The sequence below is a fragment of the Bos mutus genome, chromosome 21 (assembly GCF_027580195.1).
Source record: "Bos mutus isolate GX-2022 chromosome 21, NWIPB_WYAK_1.1, whole genome shotgun sequence".
Classification (NCBI taxonomy): Eukaryota; Metazoa; Chordata; class Mammalia; order Artiodactyla; family Bovidae; genus Bos; species Bos mutus.
In genome coordinates this window covers 55539437-55562672 of record NC_091637.1, presented here as the reverse complement: position 1 = coordinate 55562672, position 23236 = coordinate 55539437, and the positions used below count along the sequence as shown (strand labels likewise).

Sequence of the window (23236 nt, the reverse complement as noted above, 5' to 3'; positions counted from 1 at the left end):
TCCTTTCCCTCTCTGCTCTCAGCTGTGCCTTTAATACTTGATGTAGAAGATCAAGAATCATCGCTTCTGCACTCACCTGCCACCTTACCTGCCTTAGTACTTGCGCACTTTGCCTTCTTGCCTGTTGCATCATGAGAAATGTCTCTGCTGTGCCTAAGGCTGCCCATCACCCCTTGTGTCCTGCATCCCATTCTCTCCAATCACCTGGAGAACCTTGTTCCTGTGTCTGTCCTGCAGTTCTCACCTTTCTCTCATACATCATCACTCTGTCCCTCCTCAGTGGATTAGATGCATTAGTATACAAACATACCCTATTATCCTCCATCTTAGCCAAAATCTTCATTTATCTCACTTTACCACCATCCCTCATCCCCCTGTTCCCCTTCAAACAAAATGATTGGAAGAATTTATTGTAGATGGCATTACATTTTCCATCTTCCTATTTTATCTTCATTCCCCTGTAAATCAGATTTTTCCTACCATTGTTCTGAAACAATTCATTCTAAGGTCACCCATGATCTCCGTGTTGCCAATTCCAACAGTGAATTCTTTATCCTCATTCTACTCTCCCTCCCAGCAGAATTTGACACAGTTAACTACTTTACTTCTCAACAGAACACTTTATTCTTTTGGCTTTCTTACACCACCTATAGTTACATCTATCTTACCTCATTGGTCAATCCTTAGTTTTCTAAACTAGCTTATTTGTTGTGACCCCTAACATGTCAATGAAATAAGGCTTTGTCTTCAACTCTACCAGATCCTCTCCGAGAAATGTAATCTAGTCCTTTGGTAATAATGCCACCTTAAGGCTGATGATCCCTGAATTTGTATATCTGGTGCTGACCACTTCCTTGAGACCAAACTCCCACACTTAATTGTCTGTTTCACACTTCCTGTTGGTATCTAATGAGCATCTCTGATATTACAAAGCTAAGCCAAAACTCTTGATTTATCTCCCTTTAAAATCTGTTCCTCTCTAGTACTTTTCATCCTAAGGTATATCCAATTACTCAAATGTAAAATTTAGCATAGACTCTTGACTGTTCTTACTCTGATGACATTCCAGGATGAGGCCACATCCAGTGTCTATCCTCAGCATGACCACTTCTCTCCTCTGGTAAAATCTTAGGCCACGATAACAATGGTTTTCCATGAGACTAATTCACAGCCTCTTAAGTGGTCTCCCTGTTTCTAACCCTAGTACAACCCACCATCCAAACAGTCACCACAATGATATCAAGCGTAAAACAAATCACACTACTTTCTGGCTTCACACATTCCAGTGGCTTCCCTTTGCCCATTGGAATAAAATCCAAAATCATTGCAATGGTCTGTCTACATCAGCTTTTGTAACCCTGAGATACAATTATGGCCAGTTTGTCACAGAGAATAGCCTGTAACGTAATTTCAGTCTAAAATATCAACCAGAATAAGCTTTTATTTTACTACTTACCTCTCTATTAAATATTTCTAGACTTTGCCAGAGTCTGGTCATGTGATTTGCTTAGCTTTTGCCTTAGAAAAGCAAAGCTTGTCTTTAGCTTTCCTCTTTCTGGAAAAAGTGGATGATGATAGCATTTTCTTCTATATCTTTCCCTGCATAGACAAGATCTAGGAGTTAAAACACACACTTCACAATCTGAGTGATCCTGCATTCATCTTTTAGAAACAAAGCATATGCATTAGATTATCAACTCTCTTCAGGCTGCTTCTACCACCCACATAGTTATATGCATGTTGACTAGACTTCATATTAATGTTCCACATTTAAACACAGAAGACGCTAAACATTCCTACTATGGCCAAGGAAAGGTAAGATCAAGGAACAAAGTGGTTTTGGTATTTGCAACATGTTCAGTCTCTTTTTAATAAGTTCTCAAAGTTTGAATTAAGTAAAGTGTTAGTTGCTCAGTTATGTCTGACTCTTTGCGACCCCATGGGCTGTACAGTCCATGGAATTCTCCAGGCCAGAATACTGGAGTGGGTAGCCTTTCCCTTTCCTCTAAGGGAAAGAATACTAGAGTAGGTAGCCATTCCCTCCTCCAGGAGATCTTCCCAACCCAGTGATTGAACTGGGGTTTCCTGCATTACAAGCAGATTCTTTACCATCTGAGCCACAAATAGATTCCCTTATTAACAATTTATTCTACTTTAAAAATCACAATAAAGCAAATCACTTTCAAAAAATAAAGTAAATCAAACACAATTTCTTCCCTCTTGGATTTTGCATTTTAATCTTTTTCTCTGGAATTTTTGTATTGTTCACTATAATTGTATTCTTTAAATAGGGACATATTTTTGCTTAGAAGGATATTATCAGAAAGGAAAAGTTCTTCCTGTATCCTCATAAGTTATGACTGGGGGCCTCCAAACTAACCAAAACATTAGCAGGAGAAAAGGCGTGTACTTTTTATTAATATTTATAATCGTGGGAGTTCCCAGAAGAGAAATGAAACTCAGAGAACTAGTTAAACTTGGAGGCTTATATACCATCTTAACAAAGGAAAGAAGTCTAGACCTCAAGGGACAAGAAATTGTGAAGTGATGAGGAAATTTGTGGGTGGACTCATGGAAGATAAGACTTATTTTAGTGAAGTCTGTTTATTCAGACTCATTTTGGAATCATCTCCCTGTCTCTGGTGAGAAGATTGCTCTCTTCTCTTCCTGGTTTTATGGACTTCCCTCATAGCTCAGTTGGTAAAGAATCTGCCTGCAATGCAGGAGATCCCAGTTTCATCCCTGGGTTGGGAAGATCCACTGGAGAAGGGACAGGTTACCCATTCCAGTATTCTTGGGCTTCCCTTTTGGCTCAGCTGGTAAAGAACCCACCTGCAGTGTGGGAGACCTGGATTCAATGCCTGTGTTGGGAAGATCCCCTGGAGAAGAATACTACCCACTCCAGTATTCTGGCTTGGAGAATTCCATGAACTGTGTATTCCATGGGGTCAAGAGTAGGAAATGACTGGGTGACTTTCACTTTCACTTCCTGATACAGGTGAAGTGGTTAGAAAATGCCCTGCTTTTTAGCAGGAAAAGGGAGGCAGAGAACTCTTTCTGAATTTCTTGATTCTCAGCTGCCTCCAGCTCAAAACCCTGATGCCAAAGTGGCATATTTTAGGGATAACATATTCTGATCTCCTTCAAAATAAAACAAAATCCTTAATAATTTGATGGCTGGCTAAACTCCTGTGGTACGACTCAAGTTACTTTATCTTTCCAATGCTTGGGGAAGTGACACTCAAACTTCACTTTGAGGGGTTGGGGCAAGGGTGGAGCATAGGCTGGAAGGTGGGGCAGATACAGGCTCTCCTTCCTAAAACCTTAGCACCTTAGGAGTCAGTTACTCGCTTTGCAGTTATTTTGCCTTAATTTCCCTTTTCTCTCATGGTAGGTGTTTACATAGGCCTCAGCTTTTCTGGATTTTGGGATTATGATGATACCCAATGGTATAACCTGACAGATATGGTCTATTCCCAAGTTGGAGAAGGTAATTCCTCTAACAGTGACTTCATCTTTGACATTTTCCTTTGCATCAAGATTTGATGAATATTTATGAAATGTCTTTGCTTTGCTGAAAACATCACTTTTCCCTTATCTTTTAACCCATTATATGATTTCTTCCTTTAGAGCACAAACAGCTCTCAGTGGTGGATATGGTTTTAACAAATCATTTTTTAGTTATCCTCACCTCTTTGGGTCTTTTTATAAGTGGAGATCTTCGTTATCCATCATCCTCTGTCTTAATGGTAGGTAAATTGCTCTGTAACTAGAAGTTAACCTTAAATATCTTATGTGATATAAAGTAGAAATATTCGATACTTGAGTTACGTGTGATATATCTTAAAATTGAAATGTAAAAGCATAATAGCATGACTTTTTCCTTTGCCTTATAGTGTTGAATATATCATTTGGAAATGGCTAGTTTTGTTGCTATACGAATTTATGGGAAGTTTCAAATACATACATGTAAAAAACACATGTGGTGTAATTTAAACTGCTATGTTTTATCATGCCTTCTGATTGCAGCAAAAATTTTAATTCCTTCTTTTCTTTCTTTCTAGCTTTCACGGGTAGACTTTTGCGGTTTTGAAAGGGTAAGATGCTTTCAATTTCCAAGGGTTTGTTAGAAGATATTCATTTCCTTGGTGACCTAAGAGATGAAGTGCAAGACAAGAATTCATAATATAGATGATACCTGACACTACAATATTATTTACAGTTTGAACTTAAAAATGTGTTTCCACTAGCCATTAAGCAATGATCTCTTGTTCTGTTTCAAAAGAGGAAATGCCACTCTTTGTTTTATAGGCAGCCCTTACCCCTTCTTTATACGTTCTGTCCAGGATTGCTGTGGCTGTTCAATGTGTTCTGCACAAGAGCACCCAGTTGAAAAGATGGGCAGTCCAGTGGTTCGGCAGTCCTGTGGTTAAGACTTCACCTTCCAATTCAGTGGACATGGGTTCAACCCATGGTTGGGGAGCTAAGATCCCACATGCCTCAGGGCCAAAAAAACAAAACATAGAACAGAAGCAGTATTGTGACAGATTTAATGAAGACTTTTAAAAAAATGGTCCACATCAAAAAAAATCTTAAAAAAAAAACAAAAAAGTAAAGAAAAGATAGTGAGAGATGAAATCTGGCTTAACACTTGACACCTCAGTCTGCCTGCTCCTGACCCTCATGTGAGTCTGTGTCTACCAAGAGAAAGGGGCACTCTTTCTAATATGATACAAGCGACCATATAAGCTCTGATTCTGGCTTTTCGGGGTGTGATTTTGTTCCATCTCTCTCTCTCTCTCTCTCTCTGTTATGAGGTCAGGTTTTGAGATTCAACTAAGTCATTGCCTCATTGCATCAACATATGAGCACAACAAAATTATGAGTATTTGTAGCCTTTTGCCCTGTCCCCTCCCATAGAGGCCTGTGGGCGCAGATGCATGTGGGCACACGCATGCACACTCACACTGACTGAAGCAAAGAGGCAGCTACTTCTCAGGAAGCAAAAGGAACTGACTTCTTGCTTCACTGATTCCAAGAACCGTCAAGCTGAGCACTGGGAAGGTCCGGCAGGCAAAACTGGTTTCCATTACAAAGAGCAAGGAGGAGAACTGTCAAGGACAAAATTCCAAACTGAGAAAAACTCTTACCACTCAAGAGTGAGGGTGAAGAAAAGAAATTTTCACAGATGAGGCTTCAGGAGAGTTTATCGTCCAGAGATTCCCTTGAAGAAGTGGGGTGCCAGAAATAATGATGGAACTAGAAATGTGAACTCTAAGGGAGGCAGGAAACGTATCTGTGCTTTTCACCAGACCTGAGCCCACCCTTCTGTGTTTTTATAGCTGCATATATTCCATCGTGTGAACTTAACCAGAGTTTACTTAACCAGTCTCCTACGAGTGGATATTTGAGTAGTTTTTCTAATCTTTTGCTTTTATATTACAAACAATGCTTCCATTAATAATTTGTATCCAGCAAGTTTGTACATATCCGGCTTTATCAGTACAATACATTCTTGGAATTTGGATGGACACATCAAGGAGTAAATGCTTGTACAATATTAAAAGACAAGCACAAGTTGCCCTTCATAGACGTTTTTATTATTTACAAGGATATTAAAATAAATCCTCTTGAGCTGAAATATTTCAGCAAAAACTCAGGAACTTCTGATAATGATGAGAGAGAGGAGAATTACAAGTGTTCTGAAGATAGTGAGGTCATGTGGCAGGGCAAAATGCAGGGGAAAGTGAACTTATTCTTAAAGGTATAGGGATTTACCTTTAGGAAAGGCCTCTTCTATAATGATTGAAGAAAGGACAGTAAGAATGGGATGTGTGTGGCTATCCAGCCAGGAATTTGAAGGAGTTAATACTTGGCGGTTTATTCATGCCCTTATTCATCCATTCAACAGAAGTTTGTTGAGCCAGGCTTGTTTAGACAAAGACATACAAGATAAAGTCCTGACTCTCCTGTAGCTTTCCATTCTCCTGAAGCAGCTAGACCATGAACAAGTACACAAACATATGCAGACTGTGAAGAGTAAAAAGGGCTTATTCAAATTAAAGCAGGAAAGAGAAACAGAGAGTGAAGAGAAGATAATACTGTATTTTAAGCCAGGTGATTTTAGTAAGCCTCTCCAAGGAGGTGAAATTGAAGCAGAAATTCAAATGATTTGAAGAAATGATTTTACCAAAATATGTCCAGACAGTGGTGCAAAGGCCCTCAATTGGGAACTTGACATGAGGCAAAATCTCTCTGCCAAAATCTGGTTAGTGGAACTAGCAGGCATCTGGGGTCACTTCTTTAAGGATAAAATCCAAGCTCTTGAGAGACATACAGAGTCCTTCATGGTCAGAGCCTCTCGTGCCTTCCTCAGCCTTGTGGTGCCTGCTCCTCACCCCAAGCAGCCCTTTCCAGGCACAGCAAACACACCTTGAAATGAGCCATCATTTCTTACACTTTGAATCAGTTGGACAAGATGTTTCATCTCCTTAGGGTGCATTCCCTCCCCCTCCCTTTCATTTCACTTAGAGCAAGGATCCCCAACCTTTTTGGCACCAGGGAGCAGTTTCATGGAGACAATTTTCCCACAGACCGGAGTAAGGGAGGATGGTTTTGGAATGATTCAAGCATATTACATTTATTGTGCAGTTTATTTCTACTATTATTACATCAACTCCACCATACATCATCAAACGTTAGATCCTGGAGGTTAGGGACCCATGACTCAGAGTTCCTACCGCTTCTTCAATAGCCCCTCTGTGACTGCCAAGGGTGCCTTTCCTGTACAGTCTCAATGCTGTCACCACTAATGGCTGTCGTTTGTCACCCCCTTTCCTGTACAGCCTCAATGCTGTCACCACTAATGGCTGTGTCCCCCCTGTACAGTCTCAATGCTGTCACCACTAATGGCTGTCGTTTGTCACCCCCTTTCCTGTACAGCCTCAATGCTGTCACCACTAATGGCTGTCGTTTGTCACCCCCTTTCCTGTACAGTCTCAATGCTGTCACCACTAATGGCTGTCGTTTGTCCCCCCTTTCCTGTACAGCCTCAATGCTGTCACCACTAATGGCTGTCGTTTGTCACCCTTTTTTGTCTGTTGAGCCCTCTGACTTGCCTCAGCAGATTTTAGCTTTCATGTCAAGAACTACTTTATTTACTGGTGTATGCTAGTAAGTTGGAGAAGGAAATGGCAACCCACTCCAGTGTTCTTGCCTGGAGAATCCCAAGGACTGGGGAGCCTGGTGGGCTGCCGTCTATGGGGTCGCACAGAGTCGGACACAACTGAGGCGCTTTAGCAGCAGCAGCAGCAGCTAATAAGTTACCACCCTGCCTTGCACATAGGTCATCTCAAATAAATGTTGGCAGAATCCATGAGTGAATAAATGAAGACAGACAGGAATCCAGTCTTGTAGGAAGTTAGTAGCCATGCAGCATGGAACTTTGAACAGTCATATACCTCTCTAGCCTTAATTTCTTCATTTTAAAATGTTCATAGCATTACCTACCTCTTAGAGTTGAAGTGATTAAATAACATTATATAAAAATTTGGCCTGGTTCATGAATCAAAGTAGAAACTTAACCAAACAAACAAAAACTATATTTTCTCTCCAAACAGATAGTCAGAACCTTTTGAAAGCAAATGACAGAAACCAACTAAATCTGATTTTAGCAAAGGAGATGCAGTTGTTGGCTCATGTGAGCAGGGAATTCAAGGAATGAAGAATCTGGCTTTCAGACATGACTGGATTTTGTGCCTAACAAATGTCCGTCGAACTCTGTCTTCTCAGCATTTGAATCTGCTTTCCTCTGCATTGACTTCACTCTCAGTACATTTGTTCCAATTGTCAGTAAGAACGGCCACCAAGTTTACGTGCAAGCAATTTAGCAATCCCCGCGGGAATAAAGCCTCTCTTTTCTGGTAGTTCCAAGTCTCAGGGCCGACTCATTACCCTGACTTGGATCGTGTGTTCATTCCTGACCCCTCTTTGTGACTCTAAATCAGGCCTGAGGCATGAGCTCATCCTTGGAATAAAGTTAGCCTGTTCAGATTAAATTATCCCCAGGGATATTCACTGAAGTATTATCAGTTTTATTCCAGGTAGGAAAAAAAAAAAAAGAAATGTAAAGAGCAAGAGAGAAAAAAAAAGGAATCTCCGGACCCAGTAGAGGTTCTTTATTAATTGCCCATATATAGTCATGATAATCACAATATTCTAAAGCACTAAAGATTTATATGAGAACAGGCTCATTTGATATAATGCCTTAGATTGAAATTCAAATAAATTATTGTCTATTCCATTTTAAAAGGCTTCTTTATTTGTTTAGAAGTATTATTAAGATATAATTCACATAGCATAATATTTACCCACTTATAGTGTACAATTCAATGGCCTTTAGTATAATCACAATTGTACAACCATCACCACAGTCTATTCTAAAATATTTTAAAGGCTTTTATTGTACAGATTATGCAGATTTTATTATTGATCTTTAAAAATGTAAGAAGGTTTTCCTTTTGTCTCAACAATAATTTGAGCGTCAGAGTCTTCCTATGTTAACTGAAAAAATTACATAATCTAAAAGTTGAGAGTTATATTTTATTCTGTGGACAAAACTGAGGACATAAGCCCAGGACACAGCCTCTCAGATAGCTCTGAGAGACTGCTCCCAAGAGGGAAAGGGGAACCAGGATATAAAAGGAGTTTTTGCAGCAAAGACCAGGTAGTTGGAACATCAAAAGTTTTCTTTAAAGAAAACCAGATATCTCAAGGAATTTAGTGCTTTTCTATGTATGGGAAGATGCAAGCGTCTGGGCTCCCTGAAATCATTCCTCTGATGTGCACCTCAGCTCTTTGGCACCAGTACCCTGTGCTTTCTCATCCTGAGTCTCCTCAGGGTGTGTCTTTGGGGGCTGGCTGCAGTGACTGAGAGCATGGCAGCAGGCAGACAGCCCATCTGTCTCCATCCTGAGTTCCCTCGGGGCTCACAGTCATGGTTGTAGTGGCTTGATGGCTGCAAATCCTTTGTTTACTGCAGGCAGGCAACATTTTTTCATAGATACCTATAACAGAACCATCTCAAATTCTTGCATATAACTCATATCCAACATGAATAATCTTACCTTCTTGGAAGTTTCTCTCTTATGACCAATTTTTCAAAACTTGTATTTTTTTCTTATTGCTTTGTGCTGCTGTCAGGCTTCTGGGAAGACTCCTTAAACCTAGCTGCAGCTGAAGGAGAATAAAAGATAAGCATATGGCCTGTTTTAACTGTAATGAAAGATCAACAGCTCCTGGGAGCCTCAGATAGACAATTCATAGAGAGAAGGCAATGGCACCTCATTCCAGTACTCTTGCCTGGAAAATCCCATGGATGGAGGGGCCTGGTAGGCTGCAGTCCATGGGATCACGAAGAGTCGGACATGACTGACTTCACTTTCACTTTTCACTTTCATGCATTGGAGAAGGAAATGGCAACCCACTCCAGTGTTCTTGCCTGGAGAATCCTAGGGACGGGGGAGCCTGGTGGGCTGCCATCTATGCGGTCGCACAGAGCCGGATATGACTGAAGCGACTTAGCAGCAGCAGCATCTTCATTAACATATGCTAATCAAGCAAAATTTTGTATTCCTCTTTTGTGTGTTGTTCAAAAATCATATTCTTGTTTCCTGCCCTCTATGACCTTTTATTTGTTGGCATACAGTTTTTCTCTTTCTATTTGCCTCACATTCCTGAACTAACTTTTAAATTTTCTGATGTTTTTCTATCTTATATCTTAAGTCTATGTATTGCCTAAATGATACTTTTGTTTATTTATGTAGGTTGACTACATCAAAGGAAAACTGTGGTATAATGAAAGATGTTTTGCTAACAGAGAACACTTTGAAGGTAAATTTTAATAAACTTTTCTCAACATAGATAGCACATATAGATTAGATAAAATGAAATAAAAATAGAATTAAGCATAAAGATAGATTTGTTTTGTATAAGTTAAGAGCCTAAAACTGGGGGGGGGGAATTAATTTAAATATAAGGCAATAGGCATGCCCTGTTATAAAATGTAAGAAAATTGTATTTGAGTATACTTAATGATACATTTAAAAATATAGATGCTACTTATAATTTCTGTACCTTTATATTTTATAGTTGATTATGTTACTATCACCTTTGACAGAAACAGGACCCTAAGTGAGGTATGATATTCAATATTTTAAAAAGTAAGAAATTTTGCTGTGCATAATTTTATAGGTTCTTTTTAATCTAAAGAATGGCAATTCTACAGACTGAAAGGCTTAACAACCACTCTTTGCTCCCAGTGGTGCCTCTACTTGGATTTAACTGGAGAAGGAAATGGCAACCCACTCCAGTATTCTTGCCTGGAGAATCCCATGGACGGAGGAGCTTGGTAGGCTACAGTCCATGGGGTCGCTAAGAATCAGACACGACTGAGAGACTTCACTTTCACTTTTCTGCATTGGAGAAGGAAATGGCAACCCACTCCAATATTCTTGCCTGGAGAATCCCAGGGACAGAGGAGCCTGGTGGGCTGCTGTCTATGGGGTCACACAGAGTCAGACACGACTGAAGCAACTTAGCAGCAGCAGCAATTATCTAACAATTCATGCCAGAAAGGGATGTTTGGCCATGTTTTCTGGACTCTCAGCCCCCAGAAGATAACAACACAGTGGTCCATTGGTTTATTTGCCTATAGAAGCTAATGAGGACTTCTAGAGTTCAACAATGGCATTACTTTTTCCTTTCTCTTTTTGTAGGCAAACTCTTGTTTTTACAGTAAAGAACCATTTCTTGAATGGTTACCTTGCTTACCCCCTGTTCCAAAAGGAACCAAAACTATTCTTTCAACTGTGATAACATTTCTTGTTGACCAAGAGCAAAGTTCTGCAGTCTACCTCTTCCATAACCAGGTAGGCCTTAAAGCCCAGAGGGGATTGCTCCTGACACCACAATAATGAAAATGTACCTGACCAAAGCTTATTCCAAGTTCTTGTTTTCTTTGGCAGTATAAGTTGATAAAAATTGGCTGCAGTGAAATTATTTATGATAATTAATATAGTTTGATACCTTCCCTGATAGCTAGGTTGGTAAAGAATCCACCTGCCATGCGGGAGACCCCGGTTTGATTCCTGGGTTGGGAAGATCCACTGGAGAAAGGATAGGCTACCTACTCCAATATTCTTAGACTTCCCTTGTGGCTCAGCTGGTAAAGAATCCACTTGCAATGCAGGAGACCTGGGTTTGACCCCTGGGTTGGGAAAATCCCCTGGAGAGAATTCCATGGACGTCCATGGGGTCACTAAGTGTTGGACATGACTGAGTGACTTTCACTTTCACTTGATACCTTATAGATGTCTTGTTTCTGATTATCATTCAGTTTGATGAAAACACAAAATTCAATGCTATCTGTATAATGATTCTGCTTTGCTTATTATTCAGGATAGTATAAGCTGTATTTGCTCTGTATATATTTAAGTTTCCATAAAATGGTTAGTTTAAATGAACAAAAAGTGGAACAAGCTTTACCTGCATGATTTTAGGAGATAAAAATTTTTCCTCTACCCTCTAATTCAGTTCAGTTCAGTTCAGTTGCTCAGTCGTGTCCGACTCTGCGACTCCATGAATCACAGCATGCCAGGCCTCCCTGTCCATCACCAACGCCTGGAGTTCACTCAGACTCACATCCATCGAGTCAGTGACGCCATCCAGCCATCTCATCCTCTGTCGTCCCCTTCTCCTCCTGCCCTCAATCCCTCCCAGCATCAGAGTCTTTTCCAATGCGTCAACTCTTTGCATGAGGTGGCCAAAGTACTGGAGTTTCAGCTTTAGCATCATTCCTTCTAGAGAAATCCCAGGGCTGATCTCCTTCAGAATGGACTGGTTGGATGTCCTCGCAGTCCAAGGGACTCTCAAGAGTCTTCTCCAACACCACAGTTCAAAAGCATCAATTCTTCGGCACTCAGCTTTCTTCACAGTCCAACTCTCACATCCATACATGACCACAGGAAAAACCAAAGCCTTGACTAGACGGACCTTTGTTGGCAAAGTAGTGTCTCTGCTTTTGAATATGCTATCTAGGTTGGTCATAACTTTTCATCCAAGGAGTAAGTGTCTTTTAATTTCATGGCTGCAGTCACCATCTGCAGTGATTTTGGAGCCCAAAAACATAAAGTCTGACACTGTTTCCATTGTTTCCCCATCTATTTCCCATGAAGTGATGGGACCAGATGCCATGATCTTCATTTTCTGAATGTTGAGTTTTAAGCCAACTTTTTCACTCTCCTCTTTCACCTTCATCAACAGGCTTTTTAGTTCCTCTTCACTTTCTGCCATAAGGGTGGTGTCATCTGCATATCTGAGGTTATTGATATTTCTCCCGGCAATCTTGATTCCAGATTGTGCTTCTTCCAGCCCAGCATTTCTCATGATGTACTCTGCGTATAGGTTAAATAAGCAGGGTGACAATATACAGCCTTGACGTACTCCTTTTCCTATTTGGAACCAGTCTGTTGTTCCATGTCCAGTTCTAACTGTTGCTTCCTGACCTGCACACAGATTTCTCAAGAGGCAGGTCAGGTGGTCTGGTATTCCCATCTGTTTCAGAATTTTCCACAGTTTATTGTGATCCACACAGTCAAAGGCTTTGGCATAGTCAAGAAAGCAGAAATAGATGTTTTTCTGGAACTCTCTTGCTTTTTCGATGATCCAGCAGATGTTGGCAATTTGGTCTCTGGTTCCTCTGCCTTTTCTAAAACCAGCTTGAACAACTGGAAGTTCACTGTTCACGTATTGCTGAAGACTGGCTTGGAGAATTTTGAGCATTACTTTACTAGCGTGTGAAATGAGTGCAATTGTGTGGTAGTTTGAGCATTCTTTGAACTCTTTATTTGAACTCCTTTTTGCCAAATTCAGACTGAAATTGAAGAAAGTAGGGAAAACCACTAGACCATTCAGGTATGACCTAAATCAAATCCCTTATGATTATACAGTAGAAGTGAGAAATAGATTTAAGGGACTAGATCTGATAGATAGAGTGCCTGATGAACTATGGACTGAGGTTCGTGACATTGTACAGGAGACAGGGATCAAGACCATCCCCATGGAAAAGAAATGCAAAAAAGCAAAATGGCTGTCTGGGGAGGCCTTACAAATAGCTGTGAAAAGAAGAAAAGCAAAAAGCAAAGGAGAAAGGGAGAGATATAAGCATCTGAATGCAGAGTTCCAAAGAATAGCAAGAAGAGATAAGACAGCCTTCCTCAGTGATCAATGCAAAGAAATAGAGGAAAACAACAGAATGGGAAAGACTAGAGATCTCTTCAAGAAAATTAGGGATACCAAGGGAATATTTCATGCAAAGATGGGCTCAATAAAGGACAGAAATTGTATGGACCTAAGAGAAGCAGAAGATATTAAGAAGAGGTGGCAAGAATACACAGAAGAACTGTACAAAAAAGATCTTCACGATCCAGATAATCACAATGGTGTGATCACTGACCTAGAGCCAGACATCCTGGAATGTGAAGTCCAGTGGGCCTTAGAGAGCATCACTACGAACAAAGCTAGTGAAGGTGATGGAATTCCAGTTGAGCTACTTCAAATCCTGAAATATGATGCTGTGAAAGTGCTGCACTCAATATGCCAGCAAATTTGGAAAACTCAGCAGTGGCCACAGGACTGGAAAAGGTCAGTTTTCATTCCAATCCCAAAGAAAGGCAATGCCAAAGAATGCTCAAACCCTCTAATTCAGGCCCTGCAAATTAAACTGATAAAAGACAGATTAATAAGAGAAAAGAAAATAATTATTTATGCATGCAATGCACACACAATCACAGAAAATTAATCAATCAAACTGATCACATGGACCACAGCCTTGTCTAACTCAATGAAACTATTAGCCATGCTGTGTAGGGCCACCCAAGACGGATGAGTCATGGTGGACAGTTCTGACAAAATGTGGTCCACTGGAGAAGGGAATGGCAAACCACTTCAGCATTCTTTCCTTGAGAACCCCATGAACAGTATGAAAAGGCAAAAGGATATGACATTGAAAGATGAACTTCCCAGGTCAGTAGGTGCCCAATATGCTACTGGAAAAGAGTGGAGAAATAACTCCAGAAAGAATGAAGAGACAAAGCCAAAGTGAAAACAATGCCCAGTTGTAGATGAAACTGGTGATGGAAGTAAAGTCCGATGCTGAAGAACTATACAAAAAAAATCTTCTGACTTAGATAACCACGATGGTGTAATCACTTACCTAGAGCCAGGCATCCTGGAATGCAAAGTCAAGTGGGCCTTAGGAAGCATCTATACGAACAAAGCTAGTGGAGGTGATGGAATTCCAGTTGAGCTATTTCAAACCCTAAAAGATGATGCTGTGAAAGTGCTGCACCCAATATGCCAGCAAATTTGGAAAACTCAGCAGTGGCCACAGGGCGTAAAAGGTCGGTTTTCATTCCAATCCCAAAGAAAGGCAATGCCAAAGAATGCTCAAACTACCACACAATTGCACTCATCTCACACACTAGCAAAGTAATGCTCAAAATTCTCCAAGCCAGGCTTCAGCAGTATGTGAACTGTGAACTTCCAGATGTTCAAGGTGGATTTAGAAAAGGCAGAGGAACCAGAGATCAAATCACCAGCATCTGCTGGGTCATCAAAAAAGCAAGAGAGTTCCAGAAAAACATCTACTTCTACTTTATTGACTACACCAAAGCCTTTGACTGTATGGATCACAACCATCTGTAGAAAATTCTTCAACAGATGGGACTACCAGATCACCTTACCTGCATCCTGAGAAATCTGTATGCAGGTCAAGAAGCAACATTAGAACCAAACGTGGAACAACAAACTGGTTCCAAATTGGGAAAGGAGTATGTCAAGGCTATATATTGTCACCCTGCTTATTTAATTTGTATGCAGAGTACATCATGTGAAATGCTGGGCTGGCTGAAGCACAAGCTGGAATCAAGATTGCCGGGAGAAATATCAATAACCTCAGATATGCAGATGACACCCCCCTTATGGCAGAAAACAAAGAAGAACTAAAGAGTCTCTTGATGAAAGTGAAACAGGACAGTGAAAAAATTGGCTTAAAACTCAGCTTTCAGTTCTAATGAGGTGGATGAAACTGGAGCCTTTTATACAGAGTGAAGTAAGCCAGAAAGAAAAACACCAGTACAGTATATTAACACATATATATGTAATTTAGAAAGATGGTAATGATAACCCTAGAAAGATGGTAATGATAATCCTATATGCGAGACAGCAAAAGAGACACAGATGTATAGAACAGTCTTTTGGACTCTGTGGGAGAGGGCAAGGGTGGGATGATTTGGGAGAATGGCATTGAAACATGTATATTATCATATGTGAAATGAATCACCAGTCCAGGTTTGATGCAGGTTTGAGACAAGGTGCTCGGGGCTGGTGCACTGGGATGACCCAGAGGGATGGGATGGGGAGGGAGGTGGCAGGGGGGTTCAGGATGGGGAACACATGTACACCCATGGCGGATTCATGTCAATGTATGGCAAAACCACTGCAATATTGTGAAGTAATTAACCTCCAATTAAAATAAATAAATGTATATTTTTAAAAAAAATCAGCTTTCAAAAAATGAAGATCATGGCATCCAGTCCCATCACTTTATGGCAAATAGATGGGGAAACAATGGAAACAGTGACAGACTTTATTTTGGTGGGGGCTCCAAAATCACTGCAGATGGTGACTGTAGCCATGAAATTAAAAGACACTTGCTCCTTGGAAGAAAAGCTATGACCAACTTAGACAGCATATTAAAAAGCAGAGACATTACTTTGCTGACAGAGGTTCATCTAATCAAAGCTATGGTTTTTCCAGTAGTCATGTATTGGATGTGAGAGTTGGACTATAAAGAAAGCTGAGTGCCGAAGAATCAATGCTTTTGAACTGTGGTGTTGGAGAAGACTCTTGAGAGTCCCTTGGACTGCAAGGACATCAAACCAGTCAATTCTAAAGGAAATCAAAACTGAATGTGCACTGGAAGGACTGATGCTGAAGCTGAAACTCCAGTACTTTGGCCACCTGATGCAAAGAACTGACTCCTTGGAAAAAACCATGATGCTGGGAAAGATTGGAGGCAAGAGGAGAAAGGGACAACAGAGGATGAGATGGTTGGATGGCATCACCAACTTGATGGACATGAGTTTGAGCAAGCTCCAGGAGTTGGTGATGGACAGGGAAGACTGGCATGCTTCAGTCCATGAGGTTGCAAAGAGTCAGACACAACTGACTGTGAACTGAATGCACAAACATATGGGTGAAAGTCAGTGATGAATAACTCAAAAGGTAGTTAAATTTTGGAGGTTATATACCATCTTAATAGTTTAAGAAATTGAGTGAGAAGGATACTTGAAAGAAAACAAGTGAAAAGGTAATGGGTTTACAGGAGAACAAACAGGAGTTAAGAAAGTCCATGATAATATTTGTTTGAATAAGCTTGAATGATTTTTCTGTCTCTTGTGGGCCTTAAAGCTCCCCTGCAGAAGGGATCTGGGGTAGGTTTTGTTCGCATGCTGCCTTCTAGGAGTAGATATGCTCTGAAGAGAAATTAATGGCAGCCTTATATTCCAGATATTGCTGCTTTTAGTCAGATGAGGGAAGAAATTTGTTGCATCTTTTGAATCTAAAATATCAGCATGAAATAAACTTTATACCAAAATGTCATACCTTGGGGTACATATTCTGATCCCCACCAGAATCATGATCTGACAGAACTGTAGTGTAGCCTAGGGGTTCATATTTTAAAAAGTAATTTGACATTATAGTTCTGGTGAATGGGCATTGGAGTCTGTCAAGTTCAGTAATGAGTCTACAATAAATCCCTTGACATTTATTTTAAAACCTTGGACAAATTATTTAATCCTCTTTACTTTATGTTCAATATCTACAAGATGGACCTATACAGTAGAGGGAAGCAGAGTAAAGAGATACCAATAGCTGCTAATCCTTTCAATTCTATGCTGTTAAAGGTTGTATCCCTATCTTAATCAAAATCCAGGTAACAAGAAACTCTAAAAATTGTAACATAGACATAGTACTGTTGGTGCAAAGAAACCTTACAATTTGCTCCTTCTTTGTTTATCTATTTCTAGAAAAATACCATTGTCTCTGTGAGGATCCTAAAACACAACAAACCAGACTTAATACAAAAATTTCCACCTTTCTCTTTTCCTTCATCATTCTCTTCTCCTGTTGGAATGATATTCCACCCACGAAGCCATTTTCTGTATGCTTACGGTAATCAGGTATGTATAGATTAAACTTTACACTCTAGTATAGATGTAAATTCTTCACTTACTCTATGCTGAATGGATATACATTAAGAATGGAGTTGTTCTGATGGTCAGGGAGGTGGAAAGCCTAATGAAGAGAGAATGAGAAGAAAGGAATTGGTGACAGTGAATACAAGCAAATCTTTTGCAAAGTTTTGCTGAAAAGTGGAACAGGGAAATGTGACAGTATTTGAAAAAGGAAAGGTCAAAAGAAGAGTTTTTTTTTTTTTTTTTTTAAGACAGAAGGAATTATGATGTGTGCTTTCAGGAATTATTTGGTAGAGAGGGAAAAATTAATGATGCAGGAAAGAGAACAAACTGCTGGAGAGACATTTCTGAAGAGGTGAGAGGAGATAATCTATATGAACTAGTGAAGAGATTGATCTCAGCACAAACAATAGTAAGTGGAGGGAGGAAGGGTTTTGGGGTTCAAAAGCAGTTAGGTGGGGAGCTATGGTAATGGAGGATGTGGGAATTTATCTTTTATTTTCTCACACAAAAAAAATCAGAATTATTTATGAGTGATGATGGAGGAGAAATGTAGAGGGGAGGGGATTTGAGGAAAGAGACAACAGAATTAAATAGTTGCCTAGGAGGATGGGCAACCTAATTTTACAACTTAAGGAACTAAAAAAAGAAGAGCCACAAACTGAAAGCTAACAAAAGGAAGGATATAATAAAGAATAGAAGAAAGATAAATGTAATAGGGAATAGAAGAAAGCAGTTAAATTAAGACCTGGTTTGTTGACAAAACTTAACTAGGTAAACTAAGAAAGAGAAGATTCGTCTAAAAATTGAAAGAGGGGATGTTACAACTGATGCCACAGAAATGAGGAGGATATGAGAATATTATGAATAGTTTTGTATGCTAACAAACTGGATAACCTAGAACAAATAGGTAAATTCCCAGAAACACACAACCTACTAATTCTTAAATCATGAAAAAATAAATCTGAGCAGACCAATAACTAGTTAGGAAATTGAATCGGTAATCAAACCTCCCAACAAAGAGAAGTCCAAGGCCATATGGCTTCATTGGTGAATTGGTCAAATTTTAAAGAAGAATTAATACTAAACCTCTTCAAACTCTTGCCAAAGGGAAGAAAAAAAATGAAGAGGAATGAATATTTTCAAGGTCATTTTTTAAGACCACCATTAACCTGATATCAAAGTCAAATAAGAATACTACAAGAAAACTATAAATCAAATCCCTAGACAACATTGATACAAAAATTCTCAACAAAATACTAGGAAACTGAATTCAGCAATGAAATTAAAAAGATTGTACATACCACGACCAAGTGGAATTTGTTCCTGTAACACAGAGATGGTTAAACATATGAAAATTGAACAGTGTAATATACCACATTAACAGAATGAAGGGGGAAAATAATCACATCATCTCAGTTGATACAAAAGAGCATTTGATAAAATTCAACATACTTTCATGATAAAAACATGTAGTAGACTAGAAATAGAAGAAAACCACCTAAACATGATAAAAACCTCATACAAGAAACACACAATGAACGTTATACTCAACAGTGAAAGACTTACAGCTTTTCCTCTAAGGTAAGGAAGGAATAAGGCAAGGAAGCACACTCTCACCACTTCTATTCAGTATAGTACTAGAAGTTCTGACCAGAGCTATTAGACAAGAAAAAGAAATTTTAAAGTATCTGCGTATAAAAGCAAGAAGCAAAATTATCTGTGTTCACAGGTGATATGATCTTCTATGTAGAAAACTCTGAAGATACTGCAAAAAACAAACAAACAAAAAAACCTGTTAGAGGAATTCAGCAAAAAGTCATTTTAATATGGATAAGCATTTACCCGTTTTAATATGGGTAAGCACTCTCCTCCATACAGCAATTCATCTAACACTTCATCATTTTATGAACAAGGAGGACCCAGTTGAGAGATAATGAAATAACTTTGTTCTTTTATGCATCTTTTATAAAACTGAAGATTGCCACATGCACTGTTGCAAACTCTAGGAAGGGGATCGAGGGCTGACCAAGTACATAAGGAGCCTTTACACTTGTGTGTGTGAGGGGGGATGAATGCATGATGGATGTGGGAGTATGCTTATGCTGCCTGACTTTCTTATGTAGGAAGATTAGGTAATTGCTGACTGTTACATGGCAGCTCTTTAGTGAGGTATTGTCTTTCTATTCCCTTAGGTATGGCTTTCAATTGATGGCGGCAACACCTTTGATTTAATAGCTGACTTTCATGATGATATCATAAAGAATACTTACCATAGTTTTTATACTTCAGATATTACGCTTGTTTCCCAAAGTGGAAAGGTTTACTTGACAAAGGCAGGTGAGGAATTCACTTTTACTGGTATAAGCACTACCTGTGAGCCAAGGGTTAGAAGATGTATTTTTAAATCTGCCATATTAATGAACTGATCCTAAGGTCTCAGACATATTAGGGGTTTTAGATGGATTTTTTAAATGTTTTACAGTAATAAAAATAAACATAACAAAATTTAACATCTTAACCATTCTAAGTATACAGTTCAGTGGTATTAGATATGTGCTCAGTCACTTCACTTGTGTCCAATTCTTTGCAACCCTATGGACTTACCCGCCAGGCTCCTTTGTCCATGGGCTTCTCCAGGCAAGAATACTGGAGTGGGTTGCGATGCCCTCCTCTAGGGGCTCTTCCTGACCCGGGGATCGAACCTGCATCTCTTATGTCTCTTGCATTGGCAGGTGGGTTCTTTACCACAAGCACCACCTGGGAAGGCCTCAGTGCTGCTGCTGCTGCTGCTGCTAAGTCGCTTCAGTCGTGTCCGACTCTGTGCGACCCCATAGACGGCAGCCCACCAGGCTCCCCCATCCCTGGGATTCTCCAGGCAAGAACACTGGAGTGGGTTGCCATTTCCTTCTCCAATGCATGAAAGTGAAGAGTGAAAGTGAAGTCACACAGTCGTGTCCGACTCTTCACAACCCCATGGATTGCAGCCCACCAGGCTCCTCCATCCATGGGATTTTCCAAGCAAGAGTACTGGAGTGGGGTGCCATTGCCTTCTCCATCAGTGGTGTTAAATACATGCAAATATTCTGCAACCATCACCAACATCCATCTCCTTAACTCTCTTCATCTTAAAACTTTATACCTTTTGAAAATAAATCCCCACACCCTTCTTCCCCACAGCTTCTCACAACTACCATTCTATTTTTTGTTTCTATGATTTTGATTACTCTGGTGCCTCATATAAGTGGAATCATACAGTATTTGTCCTTTTGTGACTAGATTATTTGTGACTAGATTATTTCACATAGCATAATGGCCTTAAGCTTCATACATATAATAGCTTGTATCAGGGTTTTCTTCATGATTAAGGCTGAATAATAATTGTACTATATAGATGACATTTAGCTTGTCCATTTGTCCATCAGTGGACACTTGGGTTGCTTCTGTGTTTATCTATTGTGAATAGTGTTGCCACGAACACAGGTATACAGATACATCTTTAAGACCTGCTTTTAATTCTTTTTTTTTTTTCTTTTTTTCTTTTTTTATACATGTGTTCCCCATCCTGAACCCTCCTCCCTCCTCCCTCCCCATACCATCCCTCTGGGTCGTATTCTTTTGGGTATATACTCAGAAGTGGCATTTCAGAATCATATGATAATTTTACTTTTAATTTTTTGAGGATCTGCAATACTATTTTACACAGCACTGTAATATTTTACATTCTGATTTCCAGTGTAAAATGGTTCCAGTTTCTCCATAACATTGCCAACACTTGTTATTTTCTGGTCTTTTGATAGCAATCTTCCTTCTGGGTGTGAAGAGGTTGTTGTTATTGTTGATCAGTCACTAGTCAGGTCAACTATTTGTGACCACATGGACTGTAGCATTCCAGGCTTCCCAGTCCATCACCAACTCCTGGACCTTGCTAAAACTCATGTCCACTGAGTCAGTGATGCCATCCAACCATCTCATCCTCTGTTGTCCCCTTCTCCTGCCTTCAATCTTTCCCAGCCTCAGGGTCTTTTCCAATGAGTCGGTTCTTGGCATCAGGTGGCCAGAGTATGAGAGCTTCAGCTTTAGCATCAGTCCTTCCAATGAATACTCAGGACTGATTTCCTTTAGGATTGAGTGGTTTAACTTCCTTGCTGTCCAAGGGACTCTCAAGAGTCTTCTCCAACACCACAGTTCAAAAGCATCAGTTCTTTGGTGCTCAACTTTCTTTATGGTCCAACTCTCACATCTGTACATGACTACTGGAAAAACTATAGCTTTGACTAGACGGACCTTTATTGGCAAAGCAATGTCTCTGCTTTTTAATACGCTGTCTAAGATGGTCATAGCTTTTCTTCCAAGGAGCAAGTGTCTTTTAATTTCATGGATGCAGTACCATCTGCAGTGATTTTGGAGCCCCCAAAAATAAAGTCTGTCACTGTTTCCATTGTTTCCCCATCTATTTGCCATAAAGTGATGGGATCGAATACCATAATCTTTGTTTTCTGAGTGTTGAGTTTTAAGCCAGCTTTTCCACGCTCCTCTTTCACTTTCATCAAGAGGCTAAAGGAACTAAAGTTCCTTTTCACTTTCTGCCATAAGGGTGGTGTCATCTGCATAACTGAAGTTATTAATATTTCTTCCCAGAATCTTGATTCCAGCTTGTGCTTCATCCAGCCCAGCGTTTCTCATGATGTACTCTGCATATAAGTTTAATAAGCAGGGTGACAATATATAGCTTTGTCGTACTCCTTTCCCAGTTTTTTGAACCAGTCAGTTGTTCAATGTCCGGTTCTAGCAATTGCTTCTTGACAGACATACAGGTCTCTTGGGAGACAGATAATGTATCTGGCATTCCGATCTTTTTCAGAATCTTCCACAGTTTTTTGTGATCCACACAGTCAAAGTCTTTAATGGAGTCAATGAAGCTGAAATAGATGTTTTTCTGGAACTCTCTTGCTTTTTCTATGACCCAGTAAATGTTGGCAATTTGATCTCTGGTTCCTCTGCCTTTTCTAAATCCAGCTATACATCTGAGAGTTCTCAGTTCACATGCTGTTGAAGCCTAGCTTGAAGGATTTGACCATAACTTTACTAGCATGTTGGAGAAGGCAATGGCACCCTACTCCAGTACTCTTGCCTGGAAAATCCCATGGACGGAGGAGCCTGGTGGGCTGCAGTCCATGGGGTCGCTAAGAGTCGGACACGACTGAGCGACTTCACTTTCACTTTTCACTTTCATGCATTGGAGAAAGAAATGGCAACCCACTCGAGTGTTCTTGCCTGGAGAATCCCAGGGACGAAGGAGCCTAGTGGGCTGCCATCTATGGGGTCGCACAGGGTCGGACACGACTGAAGCGACTTAGCAGCAGCAGTAGCAGTTACTAGCATGTGAAAGGAAAGCAATTGTGCGGTAGTTTGAGCATCCTTTGGCATTGCCTTTCTTTGAGATTGGAATGAAAACTGACCATTTTCCAGTTCTGTGGCCACTGCTGAGTTTTCCAAATTTGCTGACATATTGAGTGCAGCACTTTAACAGCATTATCGTTTTGGATTTTAAATATTTCTGCTGGAATTCCATTATGCCCACTAGCTTTGCTGTAGTAATACTTTCTAAGACCCACTTGACTTTGCACTCCAGGATGTCTGGCTCTAGGTGAGTGACCACACCATCACAATTATCCAGGTCTTTAAGACCATTTTTGTATAGTTCTTCTATGTATTCTAGCCATCTCATCTTAATATCTTCTGCTTCTGCTAGGTCCATACCATTTCTGTCCTTTATTGTGCCCATCCTTGCACGAAATGATCCCTCAGTGTCTCTAATTTTCTTGAAGAGATTTCTAGTCATTCCCATTGTATTGCATTCCTCTATTATTTGCATTGCTCATTTAAGAGGGCCTTCTTATCTCTCCTTGCTATTC

At 40.0% G+C, this 23236-nt stretch overlaps 1 protein-coding gene across 1 annotated transcript in view; it reads left to right on the top strand.

The window, feature by feature from the left end:
• The window catches only part of CATSPERB (cation channel sperm associated auxiliary subunit beta), a 184180-nt gene that overhangs the window by 103515 nt on the left and 57429 nt on the right, over positions 1–23236 (top strand). The window contains 8 exon segments of the mRNA XM_070358214.1: positions 3395–3490; positions 3631–3749; positions 4065–4097; positions 9825–9891; positions 10150–10196; positions 10776–10928; positions 17151–17303; positions 19514–19658. Of these exon segments, the coding sequence (XP_070214315.1) occupies positions 3395–3490; positions 3631–3749; positions 4065–4097; positions 9825–9891; positions 10150–10196; positions 10776–10928; positions 17151–17303; positions 19514–19658 (813 nt within the window).